This window comes from Octodon degus, unplaced genomic scaffold (assembly GCF_000260255.1).
Source record: "Octodon degus isolate 3935 unplaced genomic scaffold, OctDeg1.0 scaffold00087, whole genome shotgun sequence".
Taxonomy (NCBI): domain Eukaryota; kingdom Metazoa; phylum Chordata; class Mammalia; order Rodentia; family Octodontidae; genus Octodon; species Octodon degus.
The window spans coordinates 140905-152072 of NW_004524663.1; the positions used below are offsets into that span (position 1 = coordinate 140905).

The 11168-nt window shown below is 39.5% G+C and overlaps 1 protein-coding gene across 1 annotated transcript in view; it reads right to left on the reverse strand.

Moving 5' to 3' along the window:
• The window catches only part of Tmc1 (transmembrane channel like 1), a 106487-nt gene that overhangs the window by 17750 nt on the left and 77569 nt on the right, over nt 1-11168 (reverse strand). Inside the window, exons 12-13 of the mRNA XM_023721928.1 lie at nt 8102-8169; nt 2621-2860 (exon numbers count right to left, since the gene is read on the reverse strand). Coding sequence (XP_023577696.1) covers nt 2621-2860; nt 8102-8169 — 308 coding nt within the window. The remainder of the gene's footprint in view (nt 1-2620; nt 2861-8101; nt 8170-11168) is intronic.

The window sequence follows — 11168 nt, forward strand, 5'->3', positions numbered from 1 at the left end:
AACTAATACTCTTTTTCAACAAAGAGTGACTCCAAATATAAACTGTTCATGTTCTTCTCATTTAAAAAATCCCACTTAAAGGAAAATATGTAATGGCAAAATGTTTAGAATCATCATATTTCCTGTGGCTGAGGTGAGAGGTGGCATTGCCTTAACATTAAAATATTTCAAAAATTCCACATAATGGTATGTGTTTGTTCCAAGACAAACACATACCATTATGAACTGAAATGTGTTAAATGAAAAATACATTTAGAATGAAATTGTTACATATAATAAAGGGGCATGTGGGAACTGCACTCTGAATAGAATTATTGGCACACAGAGGAGGCATCAAGTTTCAGGAAATATGATAGAACTGTAAAAAGAATGATCTTTCTCTAAATATCAACAAAATTGTTTTTGAAGGTTCCAAGATGTAAAGTAAGTTCATGTACTAGCTATTGGGAGGGAGAATTTTCTAGAAAATTCATCCAGACCAGCTGCATCTTATAAAACCAGAAAATACTAAAGCACCTCATCAAATGGCTTTGCTGAATGGGCAAATGAGCCACCTTACATTACCTGAAGACACACCTTCCCTTGAGACTGCCTAGTCACCCCTGAAGCGTCCCCATTCACCTGCTTCAGAGCCAAGTCTGCTGCTCACCCTAGGGAAGGGCAGGCAAGCTCAGATTCCCGAGGCTGGCCGAGCCACTGTCTGAGTAGCTAGCACAGACATGGCCCTTGGCCACTGCTCCTTCCAAAATACTGAAATCCCTTGATCACAAGAGTGACTTGCATGTAGTAATTTTGCCCAAGTTTGCCAATTTGGAAACTCTTGGTCAAGGTCTGAAGACATGCCTTAGTTGCAATTTTTTTTTCAGTAAAAATCCAAGAAACTCAGTTATGACATGGGGAAACTGAAGGCGGGAGAGCTTGGACAGCTCAGAATTTGCAACTGTCACACGTGTCTAACTGAGTGACATTTTGGGGCTGAATGCACTGTGTAGCCATGCATCTCCATGTTTCCAGCAAGCAGCTTTTCTGTCAGACTGGTAAGGTTCTTTTTGTCTTTTCCTGAGAAGGACCAACTTCCAATGCAGACATCAAAGACACCCTTAACATTTATCCTGGAGAACAATTTGTAAGTAATTGAAGACCCAAATGGCCTACACCCTGAAATCTGTAGACTGAGATTAGCAATGAAGGAAATGTCTCCTTCAAGACTGTAATTTCATATTTAGTCTCCAGATGTCACTGTCTGCGTTATTTATTTCAGCCTACTTGGAAATGTGCACACATGCACACAACACACACATCACACACACATACACACACACACACACACACACACACACACACACACGAGCACGCATATGGGAAGAGGGCTTGTCAGCATCGGTTTCCTGAGTCTGACAAAAATCAATTTTGATCTGGCTCAGTATTTTCTTTCTTTTCTACTAAAACAGTAACTAAGTCTCTCATTAGAATGAAAAAAACTCTCTTTTATACTTAGAACAATAAACTTTTTTAAACAAACATTTTGACGTTAAACAACTTGGATCTGACAGCACGAAGGTGAAATTGCACGTGACCGTGCTAGCTTCGTGCTTGTCCTTCCGCCGGCTGCTCACATGGTCATTTCCTTCTCTCACATTCACACTGGGCAGCAAATCAATAGCCAGAGTCTTGGGGTGGGTGGATAAGAGGTTAACTTCTAAGAGCTTTCAAGAAAGGAAACTCGACCTTCCAGACTCAAGTGACTTTGCTTTTTGATGTGTCAAAGGGGCGCTCTGTTAGGATAGATACACAGCTGCTTTCTTTTAGTTCATTGAGAAGAAAGGTTTGCACTGCTATTTTCTAGACAAAATATGTCTGCATCTTGTCCTCTGAATAGCTACTGTGTAAACAACAATATGCAATGTATTAATTATTGTAACTGCCCTACTAACCTGTTTTGAAACTGTTTCATTGCTATTTTATCTTTTTTTTCTCATTAAAATGAATAAAAAATAATAATAAATAAAATAAAATAAATGAAAAAGAGCATTCTGTCACAGGGAAAGGTAAAAAGACACAACTTTAACTCACATCAGAGTTATCTTGACTCTTGATTGCTGGCCTGAGGACATTTGGTATAAATATACAGAAGAAACATATTTTCCTTTTGCCAGGACATAGCACTTTGTATACTAAATTCTGCAATCCTCTTAATACTCATTCCTATTGAATACTGATTCCACTTCCCAGTAGTGTGTGAGAAAGCTCCCCCTGCCCCTGCATGTAGTACAGTACATGAGAAATATCCATAGCTGCCTACACCTGGTTATGCGGTTGTAACATCAGGAAAACTCACATTTGAACTGGTATAATCAAAGCTTCTTACTTAGTTATCCCCTAATATGGCGACAGTTCAGATTCCCTGTCCATATTTTGCCCAGAGCAGTATAAATTAATTTCCCATTTATGATTACCAAGTGAGAAAACAAATGAAACCTGCCTTTATATAGCACAATGATCCAAAATAGCCCAAGGATCTCATTTCTCACCACCAAATTGCCACTGGAAAGAAAATAAATTGCACAACGAGTGGATATTTCCACCTTTACCCATGAGTCAAATTTCTAAGACTAGAGACCTGAAGGGACCACAGTCAAAAGATGGTGGTAGGGACACGATCATGTACAGGACAGGCATGGTGGACAGGAAGAGGATGAGCAGCAGCATGCCCAGGTAGAAGTTATTAGATCTGGAAGCCTTGAAGACCCTGGCCTCAGGAACATTGCAGCACATCACGGCCCAGCACTGGAAGTACATGGATGTGTGGAGGCGCAGAATGTTGATGCCCGGGAGGCTAGGAGCAAAGAAGGAGCCCATCCTGGAAAGGAAACAGAGCCATGCTCAGTGTAGGGTCTTCACTGGCTGGGGAAGGCACACAGCATTGTGCTTCTTTGCAAAGGCAGAAAATGTATGAACACAGGCCCGCGCAGCAAGTGCTGTTGGAATTAAAGGTGAGCACTTGGTTTCCTTCTTCTATGCGTTTTTACATTTCCCTCATTATTGTAGGTATTCTGCACATAGGTTTTTGACAGAAAATATGTAAACTAACATTACTGATTATCATTTAAATATAAGCCACAAGAGTAAGTAGTATATTCATGTTGTCTTACTTCTTTCTTCTAATTCTCAAAGAAGTTCTCCAATACTTACCACATAAATATATAACATTTTTATGATTGACTCTGAAAACCACTCATTCTACTCAAATAAACAGTATATTTGGATTGACCCTTTACTCATGAGTGATTAGATTTTTTCTAATGAATGAGGAAAAATGTTAAATAATTTTTCTTTTTCTGATACTAATCTTTGTCTTATTGTAGTAGCTATTGAATTGTTGTAGAGTTAAAACTATGTTACACTGTTATACATTCTTGATAATTTATAACTAGTTTGATGTGCTTTTGAGATTAAAAGCCTTCACATCTATGTTTAATTTATGTATTTATTTTCTTATTTTATGTTGGGAATCTACTGCTTTGTGCATCTGACATTTTTCTTTTTGAGACAGGGTCACACTATGTAGGGCAGGCTGGGCTTGAACTCATTCATGTAGATCAGGCTGGCCTCAAACTCCCAGCAATCCTCCTGCCTCAATCTCTTGAGCACTGGGATTACAGATGTGTACTACCGCCCTGGCTCTGACTTTTGAACAGTATGTAATACATCACTTTTAAAGCCAGTTAGATGAGACTAATTTCACTTGATGACTTTGCATTTATTTCAATATAATAAAGTTCATTTTTTATAAGAAAATTGATTAGTAACATAAAGCAATATGAATAGCAATTTACTACTCCAAAACCTAAAAGAAGACACATGTGTAGTTATTTTATAAATATAGTTAGGGTCTTCTCTTTAAAACTGGGAGAAGGCTCAGTAAAATAAGTGCTTGCCTGGCAAGCACAGGGCCTGAATTAAATCCCTGGTTCCACCAAAAAAAAAAAAAAAAAAAAAAAAAAACTGTCCTAACTATAATAAATCTCTCAGCATTTCTGGTTAGCTTTAATACTTTCTAATACGTGACTGTGTAGTTGTTTAACTAATTCAATATAAACTTGGCATATTATAGCAGCAGTTTTTACTAAAAGACATCAACTTTTGTTATTTTCTTATGCATTTAGTGCAGGGTCTACAGGTCTCGCTACACAGATGGAACTGTAGTGATCCTCCTGTTTTCAGCCTTCCAAGAACTGAGATTACAGGCGTGCAACACCATGACCAGTCTCAATCACAGTCTCAACATGCCCCTGGGCGTGGAGCCGGCACGGCACGCCAGGGATCGAAACCTGGTCCTTGCGCCTGCTTAAGCAGGTACTTTAGTCCACTGAACTATCTAGCTGGCCCTAATTTTTATTACATTTGATATTATGTCAGCCAAAGTTAACTCATTCCCTTGAAAAATGGAATCTTGCCACAATCTGGATTATTTTATTATTAACACAATGTCAAACAATAGATATGAATATCTGCCATAGTGAATTGAACAAGAAAATTCTGGAAAATTTATTCTGGTTTTGTTGTTGTGGCTGCTGTTTTCTTTGTTTTGTTTTGTTTTGTTTTGTTTTAGTGGAAGGATATAATTTGTAGCAACACAACGTACCACTTTTATAAAATAGCAAGACAAAAGTTTGATATTTAAAAAAGCCAGATAAATTAGCAACAATTCCAGAAGGGTCAGAATTTCAAAGTCTTAGCTTGTATTGTCAAATGCCAGTATCTGTGGTGTAACAGGTTTGTAAATGGTAATGCCACCTCATTCTAGAAGTCAGCCTTGGGCTTCTGACTCACTTTGGCCCACAAAACATGAATACAAATTATGTTTCTCTTCTTTGTGGAAATTTTAAAAGCCCGTGTGGTTTTTTTCTCTTGGTTCCCTCCCTCTCTGACCAGTAATGTTTCAGATGGTCTTGTTCCATCAGTCTGGATCTCTACAGTGAGTGAAGTGTGAGATCAGAGCTTTCACCAACCTACACGTGACATGTTGTTTTTGTATGTTGCTAAGGCTTCAGGGTTGTGTTTCATTATTACAAAACTTAATGGAGTCTAAGGCAAAATTTTGCATATAACTCAAAACCTAGACTTACTCTACACATATATGTATTTCCCTTTGTACACAGCATAATCGTGTAGATCAAAGATAAACACATTTCAACACAAATGCCACATAACCTTTATGCACAAATGATTCAAGAGCCATGACCTAGACAGCCAGTTCCTGGCGCAACGACTTCTGAGTCTGAATGCTCATCGTATCTGTGTCACTTACTTACTATTCAGCTCAATGCATGAAGCTCCTTAGCCAGACCCTATCCCCCTTATCTGCCAGTTAGAAGCCAATGTAATATTTTAGTCTTGTGAAATGCTTTTTTCCACGAAGATCAAAGCAAATGAAAGCTTTTATGTGCCTCTCTGTATTACTCTGGAGACAGGTACATGTCAAATTACTCACATCTGACTGACTGAGAAAATGAAGGGGAAAGATGACACGAATGGAGGATACACTGTGGGACAGTGTTGGAACAATATCCAAAATCCATGCTTTCTCTCCTATCACTGTATGTTCTCTGTGACCTCTCTGCATCCTACTGGGACAAGGTATTCTATGATTTTCATGATTTAAAATTATCTGTACAGCTGTTCAGGGTCTCTATTTTTAAAATAATCTTGTAAATGAAGATTGATGAGTCATTCAGCCAAATTATATCTAAATGGACTTTACCTGTAAGTCTTGACTTTAATAACATCTGTATAAATAATCTTCATTCTTCCGGAACTCCTAAAGCCATAATTGAATGTTTACAAATCATGAAACAATAGACTGCAATACAAAATCTTTAATAAGTTTTCACTGTTTTTGTGAAACATAGCTAACCTCAGGTATCTGAGCCTCATGCCTCACAGGAGAAACAGTGTAATACTCAGGTGAGAGGCCAGGTGCAGAGTGAGCTTAGTTCTCTAACTCTGCCCTAGTCTACACCCTCCTACCACACCACATCTCCTGTCCCTCAGCCATCTCCCGAGAGCTCAGGAAAGATTATTTGTACAAAGCCTTGACCTGACCATGAATAGTGAATAACAATAAGTAATTTTATTCTGGAATCCTGGAAAGTATGTAAATATCTTTATATATTCACAAACATGATCAATTTCTGAAGCTGCTATCGAACTGACCAGAATCAAGTTATAGTACAATGACAGTGGATAGATTTGATAATGGGTCTGCCCATGAGAAAATTAGAAAGATTTTTAGATTCTTGAGAGTTTCAGAACAAACAACCATGGGCTGAACTCTTGTAAAATCACAAGCAAAAGCAATGAGGGCAGCAATTGCAATAACTTTTCTGACAATACAAATGAATTTCCAGGCCCATCAATTATCTCAACTCTAAACAAACACAACAGACATGAAATGCATGTCTGTTGGCACACACCAGGCCTGAGGGATTCATGACAATTTGTGTGAAAGTCGCTGATCCAAGACAAGAGTTTTCTTATTAGCCCATTAGTACTGTTGCCATTCCCAGCTTGGGCAGCAGATCTCCCTCCAGAAAGTAAAAGATCAAAATCCATAGGAGCTGCTCCTTTTCCTGTTTGTCAGGAGTGTTTCCTCAGACTTGCCTTTCCTCCTCACTTGGAGAATAAGGGTCTTTTCTAATCCTTTACAACTCTTGAGACATATGAGCCATACTTGCAAAGTTTAGAATGTGATGGTTCAGGAACACACTGTTAAATGTCTGACAACAGGGGAAATCACCTTTTCACAGGCTGTATATTGTTTGATGGAGGGAGACTCATGAATTTTACAGGCCCTATAGCAGGACAATGGAGCCCCTGAGGGTGGTCTTTATATATGCAAAGCAAGATGGTTTTAACCAAAGAGGTCCAGTGTCTGTCAGCATCAGTGCATAAGGGATTAATAATTCAGACCAGCTATGATTGAAGGATTTGAGGAATATATGAAGCTTGCTAAACAGCTGAAGCTATCCAGGCATTTGTGTGTAGGACCATGGTGTGCTTGGTGGCACAGTAGTATTTTAGAGGCTGGGGAGGTAGCTTGGAGGTCTAAGTGCCTGCCTGGCAAGTGCAAGGACCTGGGTTCGATCCTGGATACCACATGCTGTGCCATCCCTGGAACTCTGGGCATACCATGCTGGCCTCTGAAATGGGGTGTGTTGGTGCATGCCTGTAATCCCAGTGTTGGGGAGGCTGAGACAGGAGGATCCAAGCTGCTTAGTGAGACCCTGTACCAAATGAATAAATAATAGTGTTACAGGCACATATCCACAGAATAAAGTAGCTCAACTGCAATTGCTTGTGTGTTGGGGTGTTATTAGTTAACTGTGACAGATTTCCAAGACACATGGCTCCCAGACGAATTGCATGCTGTGTTTCAATTTTTAAACTCAAAAACAGTTTCTACTGTATCGACTTATCATAACCTGTCAGGGTTTACAGTGAAAATGCTTCCATTTAATAATAGATGTGACAATCCTCTACACATCAACATACAAACTAAACTTTAAGAAAAGTTCCCCTGTGCAAATGGTCCTATTTAAACAAGTTACAGAATAAAGATCATATTTTAACTCAACCTTCCCAAAACATGTGCTTCATCTCTACAAAACGGTTGGACTTAGTAAGCTAATATTTTCAAAAATAACTGCCAGATGTATTTTTAAATATATTCTGCAATGACAAAAAAATAAAATCAGTTTCTTTAAAAAGGTTTATGCTAACTTATTTCACACTTAACAGGTGGTATTGTTATCATTCTTTATCAGACCTTAGTGTCACAAGGCTATAAAAAAATAGTCTTAAAATAGATCTGGCAACGAGAACAAATATTCTCATGATGCGATGAAGGAGCATTCTGTAAAGCAGGGAGATATCTTGGGGAACAAAGATTTAAGATGAAAAAATAATATCTGTGTTCAGGCAAACAGTGGGTTAGAAACTACCGATTGCTGTCTGCTCTAAAATGAAACTGCAGGGCCTTCTGCAGCAATGACCTTGGAGACATTTTTGTGAGCAATAAACCATCCCACAGCTGGCCTACCAGATCATGCCTTGGTTGAAGATCAGCGCGAGGACATTGCCACTGATATCAAATTCGGTGTATGAAGGCTGGAAGAGACACAGTGTTCATCAGATTAGCATCTAAAATGGTGAGCATCGCCCAGCAGGTGGGTACATGTAGCACGACTCAGCTCCTGGGTACTTTTCTTCAGCAGCAACAATCACATAATCAATTAAAACACACAGGATAATCAGAAAGTAGCCTTCACCACAGGAAGGTTCATTTTAAAAGACATGGCAAGATGCACAGTTATACCCTGCTTCTGGGAAAAGTTTGATAATACATAATGAAAGTTTTTAAAAACTTACTCTCTTTGACCCTGTAATCCTACTTCTAGAAAGTGTCTTAACAAAGTCATCTAAAAACGCTGCTAAATTTTATCAGCATAATATAATATAATATAATATAATATAATATAATATAAATTTGTGTCCAATATTAGCTAACCAAACATAGCATGTCTATACAGTGATACGTTATTGCATCTAATTACAATTGTTTTGGAATCATTGTGTTCATGAGTGAAAATTACACTCTAGTGTTGAACAAAACAATATAATATGATGCATTCAGTATTCATGTGAAACTATAAATAGAGAAAAGACTGGAAAATACCAAGCAAATGGGAATGTAGATTATTAATTTTTATTCTCTTTTCTAAGCTCTGTATATTTAACAACTTGTTTCAATACAAATATGGGCTAATTTTATAATTTAATATAGAAATAGAAGTATACACAAAGTTCAAGCACTCACTAAACTCCACACCCAGCCTCCACGTCCTGAACAACATTGTCGCGCCCAGGAAGGCACCAGCGCCCTGCTCCTCAGGGAGAAGCGCTCCAGGAGGAGCGAAGTGGCCCCTGTGTGGCCATGGTCATGGTCATGGCCCAACAGAAACCTTCCCAGTAACATGTTAGCCACCCTCACAGGAAGACATCCACCAATGGACTGAGTGCAAATTAGCAGGAGCAAGAAAACTGTCCCCTACTGAATTGGAGACAGAAAGTTCAGAACAGACTGAGCAATCACAAGTGAGTAAGAGAACAGTCAGATGATGGGAGCGGACTGAGAAGACAGCCAAGGAGAACCCACACACAAGGGCAGCCCCTGAGTAGGGCCACAGATGGCTTCCGTTCATGTGTATCCCTGTAGCCATTCCCTCTCCTAACACACACACACACACACACACACACACACACACACACACACACACAGATGACCTAAAAGAGCCTCTGTTTCACCCAGACCCAAGAACTGAAAAATGTATTTGTAAGAAGACAAAATACTGATTTGGATTCCAGTGAAACTGTCCCCCATGTTCAACTGCTTTGCCTCAAAAATCTCAGGAATCTAAGTCTCAATTCCATCACTTTCTCAAAAGGCAATAACACTTTTCGTAACCTGCTGAAAGAGGTAGATATTGTGCCTTAGATCCGGAGAGTAAACACCAAGCAGATTGCAATAAATGTAACATCTCAAGATTAAATAATGATATATAATGAAATAGGAAATAGCTGCGTAAATTAAATAGAACATAAATAATTCAGTTTTTTTTTAAAGCTGAGCTTTTTTTTCTCTCTCTACTGGGGATTGAACTTGGGACCTTGCACTTGCCAGACAGGCACTTATGCCATTGAGCTATCTCCCTGGCCCAAGGTTCAGATAATTGTGACATAAAATCTTTCAAGATACTGTTAAGAAGTTATATCAGAAATGTTCAATCAAATTTTCAGACTTTCTAAAAGTATCATGTTTATAGGATGTAAAAAGATTTGGTTGACTGTTTTGTTCTAAAATCAACAGTGAAAATAATAAATGTATCCGTGGGAGGCGGGGGGAATGAATTACTTTCCACTGAAAAACGTGAGCTGGCCCTGTCTACATTCTGGAGAGCACTTTGCTCCCAATCAGCTGGACGTCTGCCCTAGAATCGCATGTGAGTGCAGGACACACGTGAAAGAGGCACAGTCAGGTGGGGGTGGTGGCCTTGCAGCCCCTTTTCTCTGTGTTCATTCAAGAAGCAGATCTTCTACCTCGGCCTCTTAGGAATAGTGTCATGCTCCAGCCCAGCGAACCACAGAACCCAGGGGAAGCTCAGTCTTTTGGATATTTTTTGCCTTCACTGTTTCACAAGCACCTATACTGCTCAAGGTCATTTGAGATGACTCATTTCATAAGTAGTTGACTAAGAAAGTATAAAAGACATTGGGAACCACTGGCCTCACAATGAGTCTGCAGCAGGAGTAGCTGCAGGAGGAAGACTTCTGATGTCTAAATTGACCTGATACCAAAAAAAAAACAGCAGAGCCCCTTGCGCCAAACGTCTTTATGGTACAGTGAACTCACAGGTGTTCAGCTTTGCCTCGCCATTTCCCAGCTGGGTGAGGAAAGCTAGTCATTGACCTTCTCAGGGTCTACCTTGCTCAGCAGGTAAATCAGTGAAGTGAACTATGTCACTCTGGCCCACGAGCCTATGTGGACAGCCACCTATTTATGGAAATACATTTATATTGGGACACAGCTATGTTCCCTATGATACTACTGGGTTAAAACAATAGTTTGCTGGCTATAGGGCCAGCCAAATAGCTCAGAGGATTAATGTACCTGCAAGCAGGCACAGGGGATGGGAGTTCTATCCCCAGGCCTGCCGTGTAGACCTCGCCCCCGGGGGCACACTGAGACAGCAATTGAGACTTGGTGTAGTGGTGTACACCTGTAATCCCAGCTCTTGGGAGGCTGTAAACAGGCAGATCACTATGAGTACGATCTAGTAGTGAGACCCTGAACAACCTGTAGATCCTTCCCTAAAATACAAAAAAAACAAAAAATGTTTATTGGTTGTGACAGGGACTGCATGACTTACAAAAGCTAAAATACTATCCAGCCCTTTGCAAAAAAATGTTTCACCAACTCTTAAACTAGATAATTTTTCAGATCCCTTTCATGTTTTAAAATTAGTAATTTTTAGGGGGCTGGGGAGATGGCTCAGTGGAATAAGCGCTTCCCTGGCAAGTGCAAATGTCTGAGTTAAATCCCCGGTTCT